This window comes from Pristis pectinata, chromosome X (genome assembly GCF_009764475.1).
Source record: "Pristis pectinata isolate sPriPec2 chromosome X, sPriPec2.1.pri, whole genome shotgun sequence".
Lineage (NCBI taxonomy): Eukaryota > Metazoa > Chordata > Chondrichthyes > Rhinopristiformes > Pristidae > Pristis > Pristis pectinata.
This window is the reverse complement of record NC_067450.1, coordinates 5,408,187-5,436,045: the sequence shown is the minus strand read 5'-3', so window position 1 is coordinate 5,436,045 and position 27,859 is coordinate 5,408,187. Positions and strand designations below refer to the sequence as shown.

The 27,859-nt window shown below is 42.5% G+C and overlaps 1 protein-coding gene across 1 annotated transcript in view; it reads left to right on the top strand.

Moving 5' to 3' along the window:
* The window catches only part of dhh (desert hedgehog signaling molecule), a 93,825-nt gene extending 70,607 nt beyond the window's left edge, over positions 1–23,218 (top strand). Inside the window, exon 3 of the mRNA XM_052009428.1 lies at positions 22,548–23,218. Within this exon, the coding sequence (XP_051865388.1) occupies positions 22,548–23,218 (671 nt within the window). The remainder of the gene's footprint in view (positions 1–22,547) is intronic.
* Positions 23,219–27,859: the final 4,641 nt, after the last annotated feature.

The window sequence follows — 27,859 nt, the reverse complement described above, 5'->3', positions numbered from 1 at the left end:
AATTTGGAGCAACAAACAATCTTCTGGATGAATTCAGCGGGTCGAGCAGCATCTGTGGCGGGGAGGGGTGGGGTGGACGATTTGGATTGAAACCCTGACCCAAAATGTCATCAATTCCTTTCCCCCACAGGTGCTGCTCTACCCGCTGAGTTCTTCCAGCAGATTGTTTGTTGCTTGCGGTGGAATATTAGTGCTGTTCTCAGCACCTTGAAACAGAGAGGAAAAAAGCATGAGAAATAAAGGAGCCCATTCCTGCTAACATGTACTCTCTGCTGAAAGATGCACGCACTCCTTCGGATGTTGGGTAAGCAGAGAATTCCACTTTGAATCTCTGACTTGCACCTGCTGGTCAAGAATTGGACTTGGAATTGCTTTTTTATTGTCACCTGTACCGAGATACAGTGAAAAGCTTTTGTTTACATGCCATCCATACAGATCATTCCATACATCGAGGTAGTAAAAAGGAAAGCAGAATGCAGAAGATAGTGTTACAGTTACAGAGAGAGTGCAGGGCAGGCAGAGAAGTAAGGTGCAAGGGCCACAACGAGGTAGATTGTGAGGTCAAGAGTTAATCATTTAGTGTATTAGAGGTCTGTTCAAGAGTCTGATAACAGCAGGATAGAAGCTGTCCTTGAGCCTGGTGGTATGTGTTCTCGAGCTTTTGTATCTTCTGCTCGACGGGAGGGGCGGGGGAAGGAGAAGAGAGAATGACTGGGGTGGGAGGGGGGCTTGCTTATGTTGGCTACTTCCTCGAGGCAGTGGGAAGTGTAGACGGAGTCCATGAAGGGGAGGCTGGTTTATGTGATGGACTGGGCTGTGTTCACAATTCTCTGCAGTTTCTTGTGGTTTTGGGCAGAGCAGTTGCCATACCAAGCTGTGATGCAACCAGATAGGATGCTATCTATGGTGGGTCTGTAAAAATTGGTGAGGGTCATCGGGGGCATGCCTGATTTCCTTCGGTTTCTGAAGAAATAGGGGCTTTGGTGTGCTTTCTTGGCCATAGCGTCCACGTGGAAATATGTTAACAATGATTGTGCAGATGAGGTGCTGGATAACAGCTAGTGTTTATTATTTAACAATGATTTGCCAATCTTCCACTGAAGCTAGAGTGGAGGGATTGGGGAAAACCTCCTTATCTTTACCTAAACCTTGAGTATTTAACTCTGACAAAAAAAAACTGCTCCAATTGATACCACTTATCGCTGATAGCTTCAAAATGAAGCAAGTTAAGTCACAATGGGCCAGGAGAGTAGAAGACAATATCATGTCCATGTGTTCCATTTATTGAGTTTCTGAGAGCAGGGCCTAGAAATTCCTTTGCATAATTCCAAAAAAGGAAAAAAAAGTAGTGTTGTATAATTCAAAATCAGCTTAACGCAGAGCAGAGTAATATTGCACCCATTTCTGGGTTTCTTAAAGACTGATGCATTTTAAGATATTCAGGGAATCATGGACTATGGGTTTAACGCAGAAAAGTGATGCAGAGGTAGAATAGTGGCTATGATTTTATTGTATGGTGGAGCAAGCATGAGGGACTGAATAGCCTACTCCTGGTCCTATTTCTTTTCTTATGTTATTTTCTCATTCCACTTCACCCCCACTGTCGAACAAAATGGTTATTCAGGCCTTTACCTCTGTCACAACTTTATAATGTATTTTTCTCCATTTCAGTGCTCTCGCCAAATTCTGTCCTTGGCTGATGTGGGAGTTTAGAATTCTTGCTGACAACCACTGACCATACTGCTGGCAGTCTTATCAAATCCAAGGAACTGTTGAGTACTGTTGTCTCTCTTATTTTGGGATGGGCTGGGGAAAGAGAATAAATTAAAAATATAAACAAGGAGATAAAATTCCAACCCATCCCAAAATAAGCGAGACAACACACTTGACAACTCCTTGTGCTCCACTATCCTGTTGTGTACTCATGACGTGATAAGATTAGACAGGCTGGAAGAGACCCTCCTGCAGAGGCAAGAAACCATAAAAGGAGGTGTGACTCTTTCCATTTGGCCATGTTCTCAGCAGAAAATTAGAGGGCTTAGATGGAGTCACCTTTGAGGAATTATAAATAACAAGAGAGGGGGCTGGGAAAAGAGGGGGGAAAGGGGGAATTAAAAGCAAAAAATAGCTTAACTAAAAGTGGCAATGAAGGAAATATATTTATTAGATGTCATTTTTACAGCTCTTATATGATGCAAATTGTGAACAAGGAACGCCATACTCAACATCAAAATTCTTAATTTAGCAATTTGTGCAATAATATGGTAAGTTTAAGATGGGTCTCATATTCCCACAACTAATGCTTTCCTTGCTGAAATAAAAACCTCCCAGATATTTGTTGGTGGGAGAAGAAGTAGGTTTACACACCAATTCAGGAAAATGTACAAGGAGGAACATTTGTAACTTTCCTTCTGTATAGCAAGACAATTCCTGGATGCTTTCTTTGGCAGATCTGTTGCTGTTTTCATTAGATATATGCAAGCTTTAAAAGCCATGAATTCTGTGGTTCAACCCAGTTAAGAGACTAACTTGTCCTTTTTAGGCAAGTATGAGGTGTTTTAATATTAGTGGATTTGTAGTTGGACATATTGCAAATTATTTGTGATTCTTTAAAAGAATTTAGATGATGTGTTGTTTGAATTCAACTGAAAACTGCTGCTGTTGGAGACTGCACACGGCCCACCCAGGAATGAGAACTAAGGCAGGTTGGAGCTATTGTATGTTCCTTATGACTTTACGAAGAATGGGAAGTATTGTGACTGAAAGGGGAGTGGGCAACCTTTTTTATTCATATGCTAAGACTCCTCTAACTTCCTGGCCTCTGGGAAGTGCATGAGAACTGTGACCCTCCCTCCTTTTGTGAAAGCACCTTAACTCTGCTCTCTGCCTCATGCAATAGTATCACTGTGGCAAAGTACTTACTAACAGGCATTAACTAGCATCCTGCATTTCCCCAGTGCATGTGATGCTATCATTGAGAAATTCTTCCAAGGATACTTTCTTCCCACCTTTATTAAAGACTCATACACATGGTGAGCTTTCAGAACAGCTGTGGTTATTTCTTTAAATGTGATCAGGGTTAGTAAGTGTTTGTAGGTTATTCAGTGACTGTAGTCTGTTCAGTGAATCAAACCTGAAAACTTGTGCTTTTTGTGACTTGGTTGTACAGTGATATCTTGCCCATTGAACCATTACTACTTATATATATTATTATATATATGAGAGAGAGAGACACACACACACACATTTCGTTCATTTAAGTCGAGAGAATTTTGATGGTGATTGGCGAAGTCAATGCTTAGGAGGGAGATGCTGAGAAACTATTGATGTTTAACAACTAAACTGTGCCTCCTACTGGTACAATGCATGAGTTGTGTCTGCCACTTGTACAGGTAGACCCACTGTAACTAACTGGGGCATTCACTTGCAGGATTCTCCAAGGTCCATTGTCAGGTCTTGTTCTTTCCCGATGCTGTTAGTTAGGCAGGGTAGCTGGCCAGTCATCAATAATGAAATACCATGGACCTGTCTGGTTCAGCTAACTCATTGCCAAGTCCATCACAAGTTGAATAGGTTCTGAATTTCCATGTTTAGAGATATTACCTTGAAGCCACCTAAACCCCAAACCCAAATGGGAATAGACAATAGTTAGTTGTTGGACAACTTAGAAGCATGGCATCAGATACCAGGAATATCTTTGACAAAGGCATAGTCAGCAGCATAATAAAATGTGAAATGTGTGAGCACATTGTTGCCACTCATCTGATTGTAGCATGGACATATACCATACTCCACTGAATTGTAGTTCTACCAGACTGGAGGCTCTACAACTAAATAATGGTAATCACCAAGCCTGAGCAATATAAGCAGGCTGATTCCTACCTGGTCTTCCAAGTAGTGTTTTCTAGCAACTGTCCACTCAAATTTATAACAGTTTGCCTTCAGTATTATAGAAGAACTACACAGCCAGATATGTTGCAGTGCATATAACAGGTTTTCTCAGAGATGGCTTCCTAGGAAAATACTGACCCAAGTGCAGTAGTAGAAGTGAGTCCAAGAGGACAGACCTAAAATCAAAGCCAGTCCTGCAGAGGATGGAAATCTAAATCTAAAGTATCCAAAACAAAACGCAAGAAGCATCTGAGGAGCAAAACAGACTCAATGTTTCAGGTCCAGGAAGAGTGAGTAAACCAGTGTGTTTTAAATGGCCGAGAGGGGAAGAGTGAGGGAAACAACTTAATTTCAGCCAAATTTTTGTTGAATAGCAATTATAAGTTTAGTTTTTTCTAAACCCCCACATCTGTCATCATACCCAATGTAAAGGCATGGGTAACAGTTGTAGACTCTGACCATGACCCAGTTGAGGTCACGTACCCTGGAATGTCGGGAATCACAACTGGAAACTGCTTAATCTGTTGGGGTCATTGAACCTTTTGTGGGGATGGGTGGTGGGGTGGTGGAACAAAATATTTGTTGAAGGATCTTTAAAAGATAAAGCAGTTACCACAGTAAGGGTGTCACTCCTGCATTGCATTGATAATTTAGTTTTAAGCTATTAGTGATCTAAAATGTGATTAAAATGGAATGTTGATTTAAAAACAAGCCAGGTATTTCTGTAGATATCCAGTTAGTAGAAATGGTTGGTGGTTAACAATGAAATCTGCCTGAATATTTGATGCTCTTAGATCTTGATAAATGGGTAACTAATTAGCCAAGAATGTTATTTTGGAGCAGTCTTTTAATGGAGAGTTTATAAAGAGCCATTTGTAATACTTCTACCTTGACCTATTTAATTACTCATGTCTCATTTACATTCAGCTATAACATTTTATTATATAAAATATTAACTTTAAACTGTGCTGATGAATCGGTTAGTTAAAGTCAATGAGGAACTGAGCACAGAAGTTCCAAGTTTGATTTCTAATCTTATTTGTGTTAACTAATTTTGGTAGTGGCACAATTGATTTCAGAATTTTGGGATTGGGGAGGGGAAAATCAACCGTTGTCCAGTGACACCCAATTCCTAATCAATTTGCCCTTGATGCTCACGCAGATTTCTCAAATTACTTAGCTTTTAGAATTGAGTGGAGCTCAGAAAATATCTGCCTATTGTCCGCTATATCGACGATTGCATTGGTGCCACCTCTTGCATCCGCACAGAACTCGACAGTTTCAGAAATTTCACCACAAATTTTCACCCTGCTCTCCAATTCACTTGGACTGTCTCTGACACCTCTCTCTCCTTCCTCAATCTTTCCATCTCCATCTCAGGAGATTCCTTATCCACCGACATCTTCTACAAACCCACGGACACCCACAGCTACCTCGATTACAACTCCTCCCACTTGCAAGGATACTATCCCTTTTTCTCAATTTCTCTGCCTCCACTGCATCTGCTCCCACGATGAGGCTTTCCACTCCAGGACATCCGAGATATCCAACTTCTTTACTAACCATGGCTTCCCCCCGAGTGTGGTTGAGAGAGCTTGCGTCCGCATCTCTGCCATTTCCCGCACCTCTGCCCTCACCCCCACCCCTCCCAGACCCAACAGGGATAGGGTCCCCCTTGTCCTCACATTTCATCCTACCAGCCTACATATCCACACATCATTCTCTGCCACTTCCACCATCCCCAACAGGACCCCACCACCAAACATACCTTCCCCTCCCCACCCCTTTCTGCCTTTCGCAGGGACTGCTCTCTTCACGACTCCCTAGCTCACTCCTCCCCACCCCCCCCCCCCCACCCATCCCACTCCCACCCTGGGGACTTTCCACTGCCCCCGCCATAGGTGCACACCTGCCTCAACACCAACTTCATCACCTCCATCCAGGGACCCAAACAGTCCTTTCAGGTGAGACAGAGGTTTACCTGCACCTCCCTTAATATCATCTACTGCATTTGGTGCTCCAAGTGTGGCCTGCTCTACATTGGTGAGACCAAATGCAGACTAGGTGACCATTTTGCAGAACACCTGCGTTCTGTCAATAACTGTGATCTGCATCTCCCCGTTGCCAGTCACTTCAACTCCCCCTCCCACACTATCACTGATATGTCAGTCCTCGGCCTCCTCCACTGCCAAGAGAACTCCAAGCGCAAACTGGAGGAACAGCAGCTCATTTTCCCTCTTGGAACCTTGCAGCCTAACAGCATGAACATTGAATTCTCCCACTTTAAGTAATCTCCACAACCCCGCCCCCCCCCCCCCAACACACACACCCCAACCATGCCTCTTCTTTTCTTCCCTTCCCTAGCCTATCTCTCTTTTTTCTCCCCCCACCCTTTTTTCTTCCTTACCTTTGACCCATCCCCTGGTGGATCTGCTCTCCCCTCCTCCCCCGCACCTGCCTATCACTGTCTCTTATCTGCATCTACCTATCACCGCCCTGTACCCACACTGCCTACCCTCTTTTGTCCATCTATCACTGCTCTGCTTTTCCCTCCTATATATTGGACTTCCCCTTTTCCTATCTTCATAAGGGTCCTGACCTGGTTAGGCTGCATCTGGAGTACTGTATTCAATTCTGGTCATCCCATTACAGGAAGGATGTGGAGGCTTTGGAGAGGGCGCAGAAGAGGTTTACCAGGATGCTGCCTCGATTAGAGGGCATGTGTTATAAGGAGGGTTTGGACAAACCAGGGTTGTTCTCTCTGGAGCGGCAGAGGCTGAGGGGAGACCTGATAGAGGTTTATAAAATTATGAGAGGCATAGATAGAGTAGACAGTTAGAGTCTTTCTCCCAGGGTTGAAATGTCTAATACTAAAGGACATGCATTTAAGGTGAGGGGGTAAGTTCAAAGGAGATGTGTGGGGCAAGTTTTTTTACACAGAGAGTGGTGGGTGCCTGGAATGCGCTGCTAGGGGTGGTGGTGGAGGCATATAACAATAGTGCATGTGCAGGAAATGGAGGGATATGGACATTGAGTAAGCAGAAGGGATTAGTTTAGTTGGGCATTTGATCACTAATTTAATTAGTTTGGCACAACATCATGGGCCAAAGGACCTGTTCCTGTGCTGTACTGTTCTATGTCCTAAATGATCCAAAACATACATTTCTTCTACATTCATAGGCAAAGTTTAGCACACGAGACTTCAAGCAGATTGACCCAAAATGTTATTTCAGTCAGCCTACCTCAGGTGTTTCAACAGGTTTCCCTCAAAAGTCAATAGGCAAGAAATCCTGCAAAAATAAATGGCTCCATATTCATCAAATCAGAGGCAAATAAGAAACAGGAGAAAGACGTATGACAAAGGAAGTGGCATCAAAATCCTAGTCCACCTTTCCTCACAGCTCTGATATCAGGAACCCTAACCCTTAAACAGGGTCACAATAGAAAAGAACCCAACAATATTCTATCTACTGGGAACAGTTGCCAGTGAATGTTGCGAGTTGGCAAGGTTTTTCAGAGAACTTTGAGAACAGTGCAGGCACTTAGCTGAGCTGGTACTATGGTCTTCAGAAGTCAAATATATGAATGAAGACAACCATGGACTAGTAACCTGCATAGACATTGCTCGTGCAGTAAGTGTTGATTGGAGTGTGCCTCATTGTGAAGCCCATGTGAAGAAGGTGATTGGTGCTCTGTCTATTGTCAGATGTCTTTGTGCTCATTTTTGATCTATTGAACGCAAAACCACTTCTTTCCAGCGGAATTTCTTCTGGTGTTTCTAGCCACTGAGTTTTGAGGATAAACCTGCCATAACTATTTGGGGATGTGGTGTTTGGATCAATCTATGTTGGGCTTGGTTTGCTAATTTATGCTTATCTAAAAACCAAAAGTACCAGCTTGCACAAGTGCCTGCACTGTTCTCAAAGTTAAGGTTCGTTCCCCTCACCTCTCCCTTTCAGAAACCTTGCTTCAGTATCCTTACAGGCTGACTCTGCTGATATATGTCACATATGATACTTTACTACTTCACCTGCATATTTTTGGGCTGTGGGAGGAAACCGGAGCACCCAGAGGAAACTCACACAGTCACAGGGAGAATGCGCAAACTCCTTACAGACAGCACTGGAGGTCAAGATTGAACCCGGGTCTCTGGCACTGTGAGGCAGCGGTTCTACTCACTGTGCCACATACAACGGCTGCACTGTAGGGCTCAAGACTTTACAGTTACCTCCCTGTCAACTTTTTGCCAAGAATACCCTTTGCACAAGAGGCTTCTTCATGGATGCACTGTTCTTCAGAAGCCTGGGTAGGGTTCTCAGCTCCCCTGGATGGATTCTACCACTCCCCTCCATCACATACAGTATGCACGCAAACTTTTTCTGGCAACACTCCCCAGTAGTTAGAACAGTGCTAGTTATTTGTGGTGTGACTCTTAAAATCCACTTGTGATGAAATGTCCCGCCAAAGCTGTAAATTCATTTAGTAATTCCTGTTGGTCCTGAAAGCAAAGCAGTGGCTCTGGAAAGCAGGAAAGAGGTGAGAATTCAGGGTGGGGTTGACAGGGGAGATGTGGGGATGATGTTCCCCTGGCTGGAGTGTCACAGAAGGTGAGGTCAGCCTCAAAGTTGGGGATCAGCCATTCAGGAAAGAGATGGGAAGAAATGTTGTCACCCTGAGCATAGTGATTCTTTGGGATTTTCTACCCAAGAAGGCTGCAGAGGCTCAGAAATTGAATACACTTTAAGAAGGAGATTAATAGAGTTGTGGATAGTTAGGCATACATGATTAGTACTGGAACATGAAACTGAGGTAAAGGATTGGCCATGATCTCACTGATTGGCAGAGCAGGTATGAGGGGCTGAATGGGCAACTCCTGCTTCTGTCTGACGTTCTTATGAAATGGGAGGAAGCCGACAGCAGGATTTCCAAATGGACACTGAGAAAATTTTGCAATTTTGTTTTTTTTTTAAGAGCTTTTTGAAACAAGTTTAGGGAGGTTGCTCACAAAATCTTACTGCTAGAAATTTGGCACAAATGTGTTTCAAGGCACATGAGTCGTCCTCTAGGACCCTCAGTTAATGTACAGGCATTCATATCTAGTGTTCCAGGAGCCAATGATTTCAGCTGAATTTTCCCCATTGCTATTGGAATTAGTTTCATATACCATTTTTCATTTAATAAGCAAATCAAAATTATATTAAAGGTGATTTATTTTAAAGGGATACAGGGATATGATGTGGGGGAGTAGAATAAGAATCAATCAAGCATGCAGTTCCCCACATGTTGAGCCCTGACCTTTTGCTTTGAGCAACAAATGGAGGACGTGTCTCACCACAAGAGAGAGAAAATCAAAAGATCACTCTGGCTCTTGTTTGGCATCTGGTACAATGGCAGTTGAATGGAAGCAGCAATTGATGTCCTTCAGACCTTTTTAATTTTTGGATATAATAGTTACTAGAAAGTTCACAAAATATCATCTAGTTAATGTATGAATAAAGGGCTTATTTTCCTTTTGGAGGGTATGTGGGCAAAGGAATTCAGATTTGAGAGATTTTACTCCTATGAGGTGAGTTGAGAGCTGACACTGTAGGTTAGTTGCCCATTATAACGACTGCCCAATTTTCCTTCCATTATATTAAACAGACAGTTCAATCCACAATGTCTGTTCTGTCCCACAACGATGAAGATTCCATTTAAAAAGGTTAGGTTGTGTTTGAGCTCATGAATAGGAATGTATACCTTGCTCTTTCCTATATTTTACTCAACTTCTCTCATTCATATTTTGTTAAGACTAAAACTGAATATTATGACTTGCACCAATGAAATGTCATTGCATCCTTTTGGACACAAACAAAAGTGTTGTCTGTACAGAAAATAAGTCCTGACTTTAGAATTGGCACGTTGCCCTACCCAACAATTGGGGGTTGAGGCAATGAATAAGGGAGAGATGCTGATAATAGATTCTATGGTTTGTGGCCCGGTGATATTCCTGTTCACTTGCCATCCCTGTAGGCTCTGGTTCAATACTGAGCCATTTACCTTTCCACACGTGTGAGAGTTGTTCGTTCATAGTCTGGTCACTCAGTGCAATTTTCTACAGTTGTTTAATTTCATTTGCTAAAGTAAGTCAAGCATTTTAGGCTTGTGCAACCATTCTTCCAGCTACTTCCCTCTTCTATATTCTACAGTACAGTGTTTAAACCTATCCAGTATGATTGAGATCCTTCCTTACTTCAGTCTGCTGGTTGGATCATTTGTTTCCTAGGCAGCTAGACTCCTGTGCCTGGAATTTACAGGTGGTCTCCCACCCAAGTACTGGCTAGGTCTGAGTCTGCTTAGCTGGATACTCACAGAGAATGTGATGAGAACATTGCTCCATTACTCCTCCACACTGCATTTTTCAAAGCCTAAGGTAAAAATTGCTGTGTGTGTTATTTTTAATGAATTGGTTCATGTGTTCACCTGAATTTCTCTGCTATTTTTAACTAATCAAAGCAGACAGAAGAATTCCAACCCCAGAAATGTCACTGAGTCTAATTTTAAGTTGATTTTAAATTTGGTTTAAAGAAAACAATTGTTTTCACCTCAAAACTAGATGCCCATGATGTTTTTTGTCTCTTGGGCAGATCGTAGAATGTCATGGTTTTCAGCTGTTTGGTCTTATGTTTGCCCTTTTAGTTTGCTCTCTTTTGTGCATTTATTTGAAACTTACACCAGCTTCTCTGTGGATAAGAACATGCTTGCTGTGTTACTGGGCTGTACAGGTTGATTATTAGTCTCAGCTGGAACAGTGGCAGGTGGTTTATAACTGTCCTGTCCCTGGACAGGATAAAGGTTGACATCTTCCAGTGTTGTAGCACTTAATTCACTTTACAACAAGAGGGACAATGAACCGTATGGAGAGCATGGCGCGCGCGCATGCGCGTACCTGTCAGTCAATTGCTCAGCGGGTCAATTGCGACAACACGGCAAGTACACATGCGTGCACCTGTCAGTCGATCGCTTGGCAGATCGATGACGCCCTCCTACGTGCGACATTACTTTTGGCGTGGGACTTCGGGTACTCATGCAGTTTTGTCTCCATCGGCCTCCTCGTTGCTCTCGAACTGTAAGTTGCTTAGTTTCTTTTCTTTGGTTAACGTGACTCAGTAAAAACATTTATTCCATGGCACCGTTGTCGTTCTTGCTCCGTGCATACGTAACAATTGGCAACAAAACAAGAATGGCCTCTCTACTTTAAGCACCCAATCCGTTTTGGGCCACAACTGTGGCAAAACCAACACCAGAAACCCGGCTACAATGGAAGAAAACCTTCCAGGACGACATCGAACTTCTACCAATTTTAACACCGATGGCAGAGCTGGAGGAAGCAATGAAGCTCAAGCTGCTTCGCATGCACTTGGGAGAACTCGGGCAGAAATACTTTGACGCTCTGCACTTACAGAACAAAGCTGAATTGGCCAGTGCATTTGAGGCTTTAGACACCATTTGGGGGATGCAGAACAATGTCTTTACGGCATGCTTCAGGTTCTCGCAGCTGCGACAGACCCCCGATGAGAACGTAGATAATTTCATCACAAGATTAACTCTGGCTGTGCAGGAACGCAAGTAAAAAGATATCCATCTGAACAAATTCGAAGAAGCGATGCTTATCCAAGTGTTGATTATCAGAGTCTATGATGAGAAGACACATGAGAACCTCCTGTACAGAAAGCATGACTTGTCCTGGGACAAAGCATGCTCCACAGCTCGTCACAGGCAGGCAGTCAAGGGAAGCCTTACACAGATTCAACCGACCTTAGCACCACTTATTCAGGCAGTTCTGGAGCAAGAGCCCCCTCCCGGAAACGTCAATGTTTCCCAGCATTTGCAGACCCGCAGCTTCCAGTCAAGATCACATCAGCCTTCACAGAGGTGCCGTCGCTGTGGTGAATGCCATGTCCAGTGGTCCGACTGCAAGCACCGGAAGACCGTCTGCAGGTTCTGTCAGAAGGTAGGGCACCTGGAGATGGTGCTTCGCAAAGCAACGCGGTGCGGGAAAATGACAGAATTGGACTATCAACTCCATGCAAGGAGATGGCCGGTGCGAAGAAGTGGACACTATTTTCCAAACCCAGGAAATGGGCAACCAGAACCAGCCTCCGTACTTGGTTACACTTACAGTGGACAACCAGCCCGTGAAATTTGAGCTGGATACTGGGTCAGCTGTCACCTTGGTAAGCGAATCATCTTTACACCAGATTCCAAAACTACAACCTCCAAGCTCGGTGTTTCGCGGCTACACCGGAGACAGTGTCGACATGCAGGGCGTATTCACAGCAGAAGTGGTCCACCACGGAGACCTGTTCCACTTACCAGTGCTCGTTGTCGGGGAGGCCAACGGCCTAACTCGCTGGGCAGAAACTGGATTAAAAACATTCCATCAGTGCTATCCTACATCAATGGTATTGGGGGAAACCCCACATTGAATCCTCTACTACAAAAGCACCAGCATGTATTCCAAGCCGAGGCTTCAGGTCAATACCGTGGTCTGGTGGCTAAGTTCAACTTGAGGGGAACTGCCAGCCGAAGGTTTACAAGGCCCACTCGGTGCCATGTGCTGTGGCCCCAAAGGTAGAAGAACTAGACCGCTTACAGAGAGCAGATGTGACACAGCGGGCTGCTCTGATCGTGCCCGTCCTCAGGTCCGATGGATCAGTGCACATCTGCAGCGACTACAAACTGACTGCAAGCCCTGTGACAAGACTGAATGCGTATCCACTGCCACGGATCGAGGACTTGTATACATCCCTGTTGGGAGGCCAACAGTTCTCAACACTGGACCTGGAACATGCCAACAATCAGGTCATCCTGGACGAAGATTCTAGGGATGTTACAACAATCAATACACACAGAGGCCTGTTTCGGTACAAGTAGCTGCCACTTGGAGTGAATTCTGCACCTGAGATATTCCAATGCCTAATTGATAATTTAGTGAAGGATATTCCTCATGTCTGTGCATACCTCTATTTTAGTAACTGGTACATCAGAGTCCCATCATCTGGAGACACTAGACAGAGTACTTTCCCGTTTAGAGGAAGCTGGCTTTACCCTAAAGAAGGAGAAATGCACGTTGTTGGCCGGCTCAGTCAACTACCTGGGCTTCAGAGTTGACAAAACACGTCTCCATCCGCAGGAGCACATAATCAAAGCCTTCAAAGAGCCTCCACGCCCGCGAAACGCGGTGCAGTTACACTCATTCCTAGGACTAGTCAGGCATTACAATCGGTTCCTAAATCAATCAGCTACAGTGTTAGAGCCCTTATTACTGACTACTCCAGAAGGACCAACACTGGGAATGATCAAGAATTGAGCAACAGGCATTGGAACAAATAAAAACCACCCTCAGTTCTTCGCCCTTGTTGGTGCATTATGATCCCGAAAAATATAGCTACGAAAGTGTTATATAGTCATGAAATGTGACGCCTCACCATATGGGGTGGGGGCCGCACTCCTACATCGAATGCCTTGTGGAACAGAGATGCCTTTTGCTTTCGCTTCAAGGACAATGTCTCAGGCGGAGAGGAATTAATCACAGCTCGACCGAGAAGCCCCAGCTATTATGTTTGGCATCAGGCGCTTCCATTTATACATATTTGGGCAGCTTCTTGAAATCCACACCGATCGTAAGCCTCTGCTGGGCTTAATAGGGGAGACACGAGGTATCCAACAAATGTCCTCACTGAGAATGCAACAATGGGCATTGACCTTATCCTACACAATGAAGTCGACGCCCGGAAACAAATGCCATTGCCGATGCCTTAGGCAGATACCAATTGTTGAGGGCACAGCATTCGGCACCCCCTCTGTTCGAGGTTGTTCACCTGTTTCAAAGCCTAGATGAAACACCAATCAAAAGTCACCTCATCAGGCAGCGGGCAGTCCGTGATCCACTCCTATCACAGGTAAAAAGAGCACTACAGGTCGATTGGCCCGCCAGCCCTTCACCCGAATTTCAACCATTTACAAATGGCCAACATGAACTGAGCTTACAGGATGGCTGCATATTATGGGGCAGTCGAGTAGTGTCTCCCCCCAAGGCTGCAAGCGCAGACTCCGCGATCTGCATGATGCTCACCCTGGGGTGGTCAGAATGAAGGCATTTGTGAGAAGCTGTGTGTGGTGGCTGAAAATTGACACCGACATTGAGAATGTGGTGTGCATCTACCCTATTTGTCAGAAGACACAAAAAGCATCACTAAAGACCCCCCTCAAACCATGGGCCTGGCCCAATTTCCCCACACTAAAACAGACAAAACTATGATACTCACACTGGGCCGTGAACGTTTGGTGCCGATGACAAGGTCTACACTCGACTCGAGCACGAAGAAAATTGGCAACCAGCCGTCGTCTGACATTGTAACAGTCAAGTTGCAGAACTTAAACTGACAGATGGACGAATTGTCAGGCAACATTTGGATTATATACGCTGGCGAACCAATGGAGAAGCCACAGAAGTGTCCCCTGCCGACGAAGCAACCATTCAAGCAGAGGAACCAACAGACGCTTCAAGGGATGAGGAGCTTTACAGCCCACCGACCTCGACATCAGCTAATCAGGAAGACGCTGAGAGAGAAACTGCCCCCCCCCCCCCCCCGCGGCGGCCCACGAGAGTGTGTCAGCTGGTTGACTGATACCAGGCAGGATAGTAGCGGAAAAATAATTTCATTGTTTTTCTATGTTCACCTAACTTATTTTCTTCCCCTGCAGTTCCCTTCTATAGGGGGGAGGGATGAACCGTACGGAGAACGCAGCATGCGCGCGTGTGTGCATGCCTGCCAGTCGATTGCCCGGCATATCGATTGCAAGAATGCGGCAAGTGTGCATGCGCACGCCTGTACACATGCGCGCACCTGTCGGTCGATCACTCAGCAGATCAGTGACGTCCTCCTACGTGTGACGTTACTTATGGCGCAGGACCTCAGGTACTCATGCATTTTTGTCTCCGTCAGCCTTCTTGTTGTTCTCGAACTGTAAGTTGCTTAACTTCTTTACTTTGGTTAACATGACTCAGTAAAAAATGTTTATTCTACTGCACTGTTGTCATTCTTGCTCCGTGCATATGTAACAGACAAGATAGCTGAAATTTGAACATTTAATGAGGAAAGAATCCTGCTTGTCTGTATTGATCCCTACTGTTGAATAGTCCCTCTCTGCATCTAGCCTCTCAAGCCCTATAAGAATTCAGTATGTTTTGATGAGATCTCCACTCATTCTTCTGAACTCCAGGGAATCATTTATGCCCACCCCAACAAGTGAATGATTCAATGATTTGGTTAAAAAAAAGAGTAGGTGTTATCAGTGCCCTGACCAGCATTTATCTTAGTACCAACATTACCTGATTATAAATTATCTGGTCAGTTTGTTTAATTTACAAACTATGGGTTCTTGCTGTGTATACACTGGCTGCTGTGTTTGCCTACATGACAATGATGACTGACTTCATTGGTTATTTAGCACTTTAGGAAATGCTGAGAATGTGAAAGATGGTTAAAAAGAAATGTAAACCTGTGTGATCCATAATGAAAGTGTTGGTAGGAGAACCACAAATGGGCTGCAGCTAGAAGGAATCCCAAAAGCCTTTACGGGTCCAAGGGGGTCACAGTGAGACAGATTAAGAGGCCAGATCTGATTCAGTTGGATGCTTGGTGATTTTGCTTTAATGCACAGATCTCTAAGTACATATTGTGTGCGCCAAGCAGTACCTTCTGAGAATGGAGCTGGATTTCTGCCACTGTACTGATTTTCTAGTATGTTGACATGCTTTGAAATGTTAAAAATGATTCTACCTTTTAGGATCTGAACTCCAGCTGCTTTTGGAAAGCTAAAATTTGTTTCACAAATCTAGACACATACTTCTTCCTATATCATGCATAGGCACCCATGCACATTTACAGTATGGGAGGTTTTATTTATCCCTAGAAACTGGAACAAATTTTACTGTAGGGTATGTTGACTGTAAGGACAGGTGCAAGATCCTATGAGATTAAAGTAGGATTCATTGCAAAGATTGCTCAAGGTTTTAGTGGTTTGAATCTTATTACCTTCCCCAGGTCTTGGCCAGCAGTCAGCAGATAAATACTGACAATGTTTAATTAGCCTCCTGCTGGTATCCACTGGGGACACTAAACTACTCAGATAGCAGAGACAGAGCTAGCTCACTCAGACATGCTAAATTACACAAACCCTATACAGTGCTTGGTGGTTTTACACCTCTCTCAGCTGCAGGACTGCATTTGTGTAATGCAGCCTTTTTATTCTCTCTGCCAACCTTCTTCTCCTTAAGAAAAAGATTTGCATTACATAGTCCACTACTTTACTCCAGTGATCATTATTCATATATCATTCACTCAAGCTATTTGAACATTGGAAGCATCACAACCAAGCGTCGGTTTGCTTTCACGTAACTGGATTTCATCTGGAAGCAGAAACACTAGTTGTGCCCTGCCCCCCACCCTCCTCCACCCCCCCCCCCCCCACCAACCTGTTCCCACTACCCTAAACTAAGATTCGCCATCTCAGTGCAAACTGGAGGTCTGAACCTTAGCAGAGCTACTGAATGGGAATACTGAGCGATTGGAGAAGCTTGTGTCATCCTCAGTGTTTACAAATTTGATCTCTTGCCAAACTGCATGAAATTTGAAAAATGCAATAACCAAATGTAACAAATTAAAGGACCATTGTCAAGCAACAAAATGTAGGCTAGGTAGTAATGGAGAAAAAAATAGAAAATACTAGTTGATACTTGTCAGATTTGACTGAAAGACCCTTCGTTGACTCTTAGCTCAAGTATTTCGTACTCCACCATAACTTGTCTCGGGTGCAGCTTGCTTTTGTTAATGTATTGGATGCTTCCTAGATAGTCCAGTGAGTAAATACTCTATTCAGTATGATGCAGAGCAGGAAGGCTGTAGGCTCGATCCCTGTTTTCTGCTCAATTAGCTGATACTAGTTAGAATAATTGTGCCATTCTTTTCCTAAGCCCTTCAACCTTGCTGAAATTCTCTCCACCTTCAAAAAAAAACCTGTTTGTTTGACCACAACTATAACTTGCCTCTTTAAACTCCTGCTTGGTGCTTGTTTTTGCCCACACCACTCCTTGAAAAAGTCATAAATGTGTTTAATATTCAATCTTTGCCAGATGTTCCTGCTCCATTTTGTCTAAACTTTAATCTTTTCAGACAAGTGCTGCAATATGATAACTGACTTCAGGGAGTGATTACAAGGCTATAACCTAATTGGGGAGTTCAAATGACATTATACATAATGAGAGAGGATTTCAAACTTATTTTAATTCTGTAACTGTTTTTATTATATTTTCTGCTGTTACCCTATCTTTATCTTGAGCCATACCCAGCACTCTGACAGAGATTGTATCTTATCTGGGAGATGATCAGGCAGCCTGCTCTCAAGCTTGTCCTCATGATGCTACGCGATGTTTTGTGTTCACTGCTAGTGGTGGGATCATTTATTTGCCAAACAAGTGGCTCCATCTCAAAAATCTGTTTGATAAGAACTGGCAGACATTGTGCCACAATGCCAGCAAACTACAACCAGCTCATAAACATTAATTATACTGTTTACTGAACCTGCACCTCTTATTGGTCCTACCACTAATGTGACCATTGGCAGCCTCGTACATGCCAGTAATTCATCCCAATCTAATATAGGTTAATGTAACTTTTTCCAACACCACCCCACCACAAACCACCTCTCCCTCCCTATTTGGAAGGACAAAATCTATAATCATATTATTGTTCCACATTTAAACTAGACGTAGTATAACTATTTAAGTCATTGCAAAGTTTGAATGTAATTAAATTTCTTTGTCTCAAAGTTTTCTAAAGTTTACTATTAATGCAGTCTAGCTTACCAATGTGCTGTCCTCAAGTACGTTTGTAGATCGTATGTATATATTCTTAGATGATCCTTTGATATTAAGGATGACTTGCTTGTACTCTAATTCTGTAGGTATGAGGTGGTTGCTGAGGCCAATGTGGACCCCACCACAGATGAGGCAGGAGGTGCCTGACAGAATGGGCGAGTGGGTAGTTTGGGAGGTGGTGCACTTCCTTCACCATTTCCACTGAGCTTCCGAGGCATGCTTTTGAGGTTCTTAGTTCCATCCCGAATGCTCCTGCTCAACTTTGAGTGGTCGTGGGCTGGGGATTCCCAGGAACTGGTAGGGATGTTGCATTTTCTCAAGGAAGCTTTGAGAGTGTCTTTGAATCTGTCCACCTGGTAATCTCTTCCTTTGACAGAGCTCTGAACAGAGGGAGTCTGGTGTCTGGCATGCAAGCGATGTGGTCTGCCCAACGGAACTGACTGAGTGCAACTAGGGCCTCAATGTTGGGGACACTGGTCTGGAACAGAACATTGATGTTAATTTGCTGAGTGGATTTGGAGGATTTTGTGGAGCTAGAGTTGGTGGTATCGCACCAGTGGCTAGAGATGCCTGCTGTAGGTAGTCCATCTCAGAAGCCTATAAGAGGATGGGATCACTGCTGCCCGGTAGACCATGAACAGTAACTTCAAGCACCCTTTTTATCAGTCAGCCAAAGGCTTTGTTGGCACATTGAAGGCTGTGGTATATCTTATCATCAATGTCTGCCTTTGTAGAGAAGTAGTTTCAGTGAATAAGTGATGATGACTTGGAGCTCGGCCTCCAAATGTGTGCAAATGCAGCCGTTGTTTGTGTTTTCCAGCTACATTATGACTGAGGTTGTGCTATTGAGATTGCTACTAATCCTTGTTTTCCGTCTTAAGAACCCACACAATTATGAAGGCTGCAAATAGTTCCCTAACAATGACCCAGCAAAGAGAGATTGCTTTTTTTCTAATTCACTCACAGGATGTAGGTTGCTGGCAGTACAAACATTTATTGTTCATCCCTCATTGCCACTGAATTGAGTAGGGGTTAAGAATCAATTGCTTTGGTGAGCCTGGAGTCACATAGGCCAGACTGGGTAAAGATGGCAATTTCCTGATGCAGGTCTCAACCCGAAACAGCAACAATTCCTTTCCTCCCACAGATGCTGCTCGACCCACTGAGTTCCTCCAGCAGATTGTTTGTTACTCCAGATTTTAGCATCTGCAGTCTCTTGTATCTCCATTTTATCTATTACGATGTGCAGTATTTGAGTGGTTTGCATTTCTTGCCAGTGTGCATCTCATAGTGTCTGTCCATTGAAACACCTGAATATTGCAATTATTCTTAATGGCTCGATGTGCAAGTGAACGCAGTCACCTGATGATGGCTTGTACAGATCAAGCTGGTCCTGGCTTTAATCCCATTCTATACCAGGTTACTTGATTTTAGCCATAGTAATGATGAGGATTGTATATTTGGACCAGAACTCTAGCCTGAGGCAAGTAATAATTCCCTGGGGTTGGCAATCCTGACTATTCTCTGGTGACCCCAATTGGCAAATGCACAGTTGCCAGATTTAAAACAGCTCTGAATTGGTTACATTGTCCTCTGTGGTCAAATAGCTTGCCAATACTCATGGTTCACATGTGGGGAAGGCCATAGTCAAGGTGTTAAAGGGCTGTGGGCAGTTATGGAACTGGTCCTCAAGAGCAAAGGTTTGTTCTTTGAGGAGAGGAGGGTAGGGAAGAGAAAGGCAGAGAGTCAGAAGGAACAGTAATGCTCGAATATTGCCAGCAAATAAAATGTAATGAATTCAAATCACCTACTTTATTAAGAATGGGAAATAGGAGTTACGGAATTTTTTACCAGTGATAAAATCCACTATTTACCAATCAGAAACTCATTGTAGTTCTTTGTAGGTTTCTGTAGTACAATGATATGAGAGCAGTTGAGCGTGATGTACATGGAAGGATGTTAAAGCGATTTGTGATCTCATTGTTGCAGGTTCACTGAGTTCTTACCTTCTGTTGATTGCGGGAAATGTCTTTGTACCATAAATATTCAGCATTCAGTACCCAGGATTGGTTGCAAGGCAGTGATATCATTGAAGGCCAAACAATAGGACAAACCTGGAGAGTTAAAATAGAATACATTGTTGAAATTGCTTCCATTTATGGGTCAATAAGGTGCGGCTTACTCTGCTTTGTGTCCTTGTCATTCGCAATGATATGGCAGATTGAACTAGTACATGCTCTTCCGTGTATCTTAATTCACAAGGATGTCACAGTTGAGGATTGTGACAAAATCATTACGTTTTCCAAGTGAGACTCTGTACTGGCAGTGATTATTGTTTAGTAATAGGTGCAGACTGATTATAACCTGTACTGCAATTGTAGTTTGACATTACAGCATCAATGACCTGAAATGGGATGTCCTCATATATCATGCATATATCGAAAGGGTTGGGAAAAGATTGTATTATTTGAGTATCTTAAAAGGACCGCTCTCAGTACCGATGATTTATTGTTACTTTACAGTAGGCTGATCGGACCTTGTGTGGCATGTGGTTGCCAGGTTTTCACATTTTAGTCTTAACATCTGGGTCATCCAGTCAGCTGGCCCTATTCCAGAAGGCAGCTTTGAAGATAATATATAGGGACCAAAGTTGTTGTGATGCTATTAGGTTGGGCAACTTAATATTTGCATGAAGAATCTGTTCTGGGACTAAATCAGATGTGAAACAGTATTGTTTATTCGTGAGAGATGGGTAGACATTAGATAAAACATAAGCAATTGTCAGGCCTACTCCCATGGACACCTCCCAGCCTGCACATGCAGGCATCTCCCAGTCTCCACCCAGCTAATAGGATTCACCTGCTGCTCATCCCAGACTCATCACCTGCAGCCTATTTAACCCCAGTTCTCATCCACAGTCCTTGTTCACTCACTGAACCAGCTGGTCCTAACCAGTTGCTCCCAGCTTTACTCTCCCTGCCTAAGGTTACCTTGTTGCCTGCGGTGTTTAGTTTCTATTCTCTCCTGTTTTGGAGCCCCTTGTGGCTTGTTATTTTGCAGTCTATTATTAAAGTCATCATTCACTGCTAAATCGTCTCTGCTGCTGTGCTTTTGGGTCAAACCTCCTCGACAGTTGTGACAGTAATGGCTGAGAAAGCTGCAAAGCTGATGTCCTGAACCAGAAGGGTGAACACAAAGTTTATGTTTGTCAAAAACCCATGAATGTTTGGCCTTGCTTTCCCCTGTGAAGCTTCCAATTCTTGATTATCTGCACTATGGCCCCCAATTTAATCATGTGATTTCCCTATACTTCAATGCATTTAGAGAAGTAAATCATATTTGTAGGGCAGAATATTCCCTAATTGACAAGGAATTGGGTACAGGAGTGAAATTCCATGTTGGTTGATAATACTTGGACTTTCCAGCAGTTTTCCCACTTGATCTATTACAAGCTAAATCTCTTTTGAGTCTTGGGGTCCAAGCTATTTCCCCTTATACTAGCTTGAATAGTTCAGTAGGTAAAAATACAGCTGTTTGTTGTCAACCAGGTTAGTTCCTGGTGCCTGTATCATTGAAGTACTGTGTCACTGAGCTCTGGGAGAGAAAAATGCTCTGGTGAGGTACTAGGTAGCTCCAGCTAGCATGTTTAGGCAACTTGTTGGAGAGGAGTGCCTGCAGAAAATGGCAAATAGGCTACCTGATTGTCCTCCAGTCTAGCTGCTGGTTCCATGAAAACAAAAGTTTTTAAAAAATGTCATGGGAATCAAAAGATCGGGAACTAGTGGCTGTGAATCCTGATCGTGTTTCTGGAGTAAGGTTTTATTGGTGGGGGGGGTATAAAATTGATTTAACAAATAGCTTGTATTGAAACAAAATATTGCATTCAGATCTTAGAGGTACTTAATTCTGCTGCATATAAGCCAAAGATCCCTGATATAATTGTAATTATATAAATAGGACTCTGTTCCTTCTACAGTTTATAGATTTGAACTGGATTTTTCAACCTCAACAGCAGAAGGTCTCTTGTCTCCTTTTAAGTTCTCAATAAATCAATGCCCAAACAGCAGGAAAAGGCCCTCCTGTGTCTAATTTTAACTTTAATGACCTAATTCACAGTGGCCTAAAGTCAGTTCCTGTTCAGTGAATAACCTGTTTCCACAAAATTGACTTCATCGGGAGTATTCAAGTAGGTTCCTTCAGTTTGTGATGAAGATGTTCACAGTTTTGGTGCTGGCATCATGTTGTGACTGTGCTGATCTAAAAATCATGTTTTCAGTTCACTGGTTTCAAACACTTGGGAATGTCCTGCATCTCTGAACAACAGTTTTCCACCTAAATCTGTTAACAATTTGATATTTCTTACCATCTTACCTTGGTGAAAGCGAACCTGTGTTGGCAACCCTCCAAAACCTGTGTTATTTTAACTTAAGTCCAGACAGGTGATTATGAGTGTTGCTTTTTGGCTGTGATGGGAAGCACTCCATGATCAGGTTCACACATAAAACCTTTCCAGAAGGATCCACTAGAATACGTTTAGGAATAAAACCTTGACTGATACTTTTTCTTCTCCATGTGTCCCATTCCTGCGGCTCAACTGTGCTGAGGTTAAGTATTATAGTTTCACAAAGAGTCTGTTGAATTGTTTGGGTTTTCTTTTCAGTTTCACTAAGCTGTGGAACTTAGTTGCATGAATAAGTTCTAGTTGTCTAATTCTCGACTCTTTCTCCTGCAGATAATTCAATGGCCACCAAAACAGGTGGTTGTTTCCCTTCTGAAGCCACGGTAACACTGGAAGATGGGCAGACCCGAGCTATGTCAGATCTGAATCCTGGGGACCGAGTCCTAACCGTGGATGCGACTGGCAAGGTGGTCCCCAGTCAAGTGTTGCTTCTGCTGGACAAAGAAGAGGAGATGAGAATCTCTTTCACTGTGCTGGAGACCGAGGACCCTCAACACCATCTAGAACTCACAGCAGCGCATCTCATCTTTGTTTCCGATAATAACACAGACAGAATGGAGAACTTTCGGCCGATGTTTGCTAGCAAAGTGCAAATAGGTCACTTTGTCCTTATGAAAGAGGTTGGCTCAAGCCATCTCCACTCATCTAGGATTAAAGCTGTCTATGTGAAAGAGGACATTGGTGTGTATGCACCACTGACGTCTCATGGCACGTTGTTGGTGAATAATGTGCTCACATCTTGTTATGCTGTGATAGAGAAACATCACTGGGCACACCTGGCTTTTGCACCTCTTAGACTCTTTCACTCATTGACTAATTTGCTACCATCCTTCCATTTTAGGCATGGCAATGCCACACAAGAGAATGGCATCCATTGGTACTGCAGGTTTCTCTACAGCCTGGGAGAGAAAGTCCTGGACAAAGAAAAGTTTCACTCTTTATGAAGAGTTGTGGGAGCAGGCCATCTTAGTCGGAGGGAGGTTCTGGATAGCAAGACAACCTTTGTGTATCTGTGATACACCAGGTTCATCCACATAAGCACCTACATATTTTTTCAGCTTTAAGTGGTATTGCGGACCTCTTGTTCTGTACAAGGGAACTCTGCTCCCCAGGGATAGAATTTATTTTATGTGTCAGTAAATATGCATCCAGAATATATTTTTCTACGTCACATATATAACTTTTAATTGTCCCTCTGAATGTGTATACTTTAAATACATTGCGTCGTTAATGTAATCTTGGTTAAAAGCAAACCAGTTTGGGGAATTATTATAAAGTTTATTTTTGTACTTCTGAATTGTAATATAATTTTTTTGGGATAAAGTCAATATTAATAGAGTTGTTGCAGTATTTCTAATAATCATTGGAGTATCTTATGTTTTGTTAATTTAATTTTGTTTTAATAGAACTAATGTCTCTCTGACTCTTCTGAATTTCGCATCTCTGCAGATACCTTGGCAGGAATTGGGTCAGTTGGAATTGCTCTCACTTGCAGTCTTGTATCTTTATGATTGGTTTTCCTGTGTGCATCTTTACATTTCTGCCATCTGTTTAACTTTGTTCTCTCTCCCTTTTCCACCTTTCCCATCTTCTGTCTTGCTTCCTGTCCTTCATTCTTTCTTCCTTTTTTTTGCCTCTCTTTCCCTCTCCTTTTCCCTCTCCTTCCCCCCCCCCTTCCTTTTTATTCTCTCTCTTTCATTCTCTTTCTGTTTTGTCTTTATATCTACATCGAGTCATAGAATTGTACAGCATGGAAACAGGCCCTTCAGCGCACTGTGTCTATGCCGACCATCATGCCTACCCATACTAATCCCACTTGCCTGCATTAATTCCATATCCCTCTGTGCTCTGCTCATTCAAGTACCTGTCCAGATATCTCTTAAATGTTCCTGTTCCTGCCTCCACCATATCCTCTGGCAGCTCATTTCCAGATACCAACTACTGTGTGAAAAATGTACCCCTCAGATCTCCTTTATCGTGAAGTGACAACATAGGGTTTTGATGTCATTGTGGAATGTAACCTGTATGAGCAGCACTTTCAGCAGCATCAAAGATTCAAGAAGCAGCACAAATCAGAAAGTGTACTGTTGCAAAACCACCTATAGTTCAATTTAAGGGTTGATCTTTTCTGTAGTGATGCTTGTCAATTGTAAAATTTACTAATCTTAGCTTCCCCACCATTTTAACTTTGTTCTCCAGTCTTGGTTCAGTATGTTTTACGTAGCCCTAACCCTCTGTGATCTCACCGCAGAAATGGGGAGCTGTGACGGGTCTCGGCTTTGCATTCTCACTGCCTCTTCCTCCTTTGGTGAATATCCATATTATTTTTAATTTTTATAAATAATCTGTTTATCTCTTGATCTTTGCCAATATCCATTATTGCCTTTGTATTTATCTTGTTTCTTGCATTTGTTTGGCCACTTTTCTCTTTGTCTCAAGTATTTGCTCTCCTAACTCTTATTGTGTTTAGAATTTAATTAACATTCAATAATTTTAATCTGAATCAGATTTGATCAACCTGTAGATTGCACTGTAGCCTAGCTGGGAACATGTCCATGCATACATTAGATTACTTTTCCATGCATTGTGTAAACTTCATGACAATAGTAGAGCAGGGAATCTTTCTCTGCACAACCCAGGTCAGAATCTATTTCCATTGCAGAGAGTTTATAAATCAGTCTAAGGAGCTGAGTGTTTCTATTACGAACTCAAGCTGAAACAAATATGAATTTGCAGAGCAAATCTTTTCGTACTGTGTGTTGTCTTACTAATTTCTTTGTTTCTCTCTCCTCTCTCAGACACGCACACACACCTACTTTTTAACTGAGTTTGTGTGTATATAACTGCTTTTCTACACTTGTGAAATCAGACTGACCTCCAGGTGCACACCTGCACCTTGTTGTTCTGTTCAGATAGGGCACAGTTTTTTTCTTGGAAAACATTAACTTGCTGCTGGCAAACAGCTTGGTGTTTCTGTGTAGAGAGCCTCTCCCAATGTTGCCAGTCAGAAAGTTACCACTTATCAATAAAATGTAATCCGTCCAGTTAATGAATAACTCAAACTTCGGATTTCCTTTTGTTGGCTTCCTTGTATCTTTCCAGTGGGTTTGTTTGCACACTTCTGTCTGTGTTTGAGGCTGTCTCATCTCAACAGAGGCCCTTGTTACATTTTATTGCACCCACAAAACTATGATCTAAAGTCCTGCACCATTCTGTATTCCACTTCCACTCTTCAATTTAACCCTTTAACCACCATGCATGAATGCAAACAGTTACCTGGCACTGTGGAAGCACTATTTGAGGAAAGTTATTGGGTAAATTTAAAATAATGGAGATATAGAACTTGTTTGCCTATCCTTCAGGGAGTTTGGAAAAATTGCTGTTTCTAAAACAAAACTCTCCCCTTCAATGATCAAGTACATATAGTAGCAGATAGAGTCCATGAATGGTAAATTCCCTGCTTAATGGAAACAGCATTAATTTTGTTCCATATTTTCTTATATTTTTTTCACATTCCAAAGACATGACTACATGTCGAAGAAAATTCTTCAAGGTGCTTCCCACCCTCTGGTATCTTGTCTACTATCTATATGAGCTTGGACAATGAATATTGGCAGCCTTTTTAAACATGGGAACGTCATTGTCAAACCCAATCCTGTCCTCTGTCAATGTGCATGTAATCATGAGATGTTCAGAAAAACAGAAGGCCATTCAGTCCATCAAGCCTGTTCCACCACCCAATTTGATCATGACTTAATCTCTATCTTAACTCCAGCTACTTGCTATGTTTCCAACTTTATTTATCAGCTGACCTTTTGTTAAGATCAAATGTAGCAATGCAACTGCTGCACTGACAAAGATCAGCCAACTCAGATCAGGGTTTGAACCTGGCCCTTTTTGATCCTGTAAGGCTCCATTCCACTTAAGGAACAGAAGCCACAAAATTAAAAAAAAGATAATTTAAAGAGTAGGATAAAAGGGGAGCACTTACTATTTGACCCAACTTAAATCTTTTTCTATTTTGTACTTGAGCTATCCATTTGCTTCAGAATTGGTCTGTCGTTCACTTTTCGCTAAGTTAGTTTGTATCACTCGCTGTGCTTGTTCCTTTAGGACCAGGGTTCTGATTGAATAGCCTGTGATTACTAACGTTCTGATCTTGCACATAAATAATCACATGAATGAGGAATGAGAGGGCACCAGTAGCACCTGCCCCAGCTTGGAGTAATACCTACAGGAGAGAGAGTGAGAACATTGGGGAAAGCTAATGTTACTTCTGTTTTCAAAAGGCATATATAGGGGATACTGTATTTCAAGTTGTGGAATACCATGTTTAGTCCAAGAATAAAGGAGACTGGATGTTGCTTATTAATTGTATGCGTCTCTTCCATGAGTGGAATAAACATTGTATTCAACTACTTTGTGTGCAGAGTTCTTTATTTGATATATCTATACAATTATGTTCTGGCTTTATGAATACAATCTTGGCCCAGTATGGTAAACGTTCTGGAAAGCAAAGTGCAATAATAAAAGGCTGAGAGATATACCCATTGAAGAACACTTATTGACATCAAAGATGCTGCATTGTCGCTTTATGCTAAACAAGGGTTTAATCACATTATCCTTTACTCCATATCATGCACAGTTACTACAAGGAGTTCTAAAATGGTAAAATCAGATGTGATGTAGATATTTAAGTGAAATCGATTTCTTGAACTTGGGAAATGAAATAATTTGGGCTGAATACAGTGAGATCAGATTCTAATTCTGTTACTAAGTTGTGCAAATTTGAATTCTGACCACTTAATGATCTATTTCATTGGAAACTTTGTTTCTGATGCAAAATTTATCAATCCATTTTCCAGGAATAGTAGAGAAAATATCTAACTTGTCAGTTAATAAAATTTTAGTAACTTCAATAGACCCAAACACAACTTTTTCTTGTAGAAATTTGAATGTTTTATTAACTTATAGGGTTGCAGTTTGAAGGAATGGTGAAATGATTCAGAAGAACTATACTTTCCTTGAATGCTATCATTGTACTGTCAAATAATATATACACCAATTTCTTCAAGTGCAAAAAGTGTAAGTGTTCGCTGCTGGGGTCTCTTTGAATCACAAAGTTCAAACAAATGTCTATCTTTCTGAATCACTAAAGTATCTGTCTTCTGATTTCCCTCCAAACTATTCCACTTGTTACAAGCTCAAACAAGATTTTCCTTTCAAAAATCCATATTTGCTAAGTGCCCTGTTAGGACTTCCTTAATAATAGATTCTAGCATTTTCCTTACTAATGTCAGGCTTACTGGCCTGTTGGTTCCCTGTTTTCTCTCTCCCTCCTTTTACATTTGCTACCTCCTAAGTCTGGGGACTGTTCTTTAATTCCTTGAATGTTGGAAGTTGACTACCAGTGCATCCATGATCTCCATTGCCACTTCCTTCAAAACCCTGGGATGTAGGTCATCAGACCCTGGAGATTTATCACATTTTAGTCCTGTTAATTATTCTAATGTTGATTCTTTACTAATGTTAATTTCTTTCACTCTGGACCTATTGTTTTCCACAATTTCCAAGAGGTGTTTTGC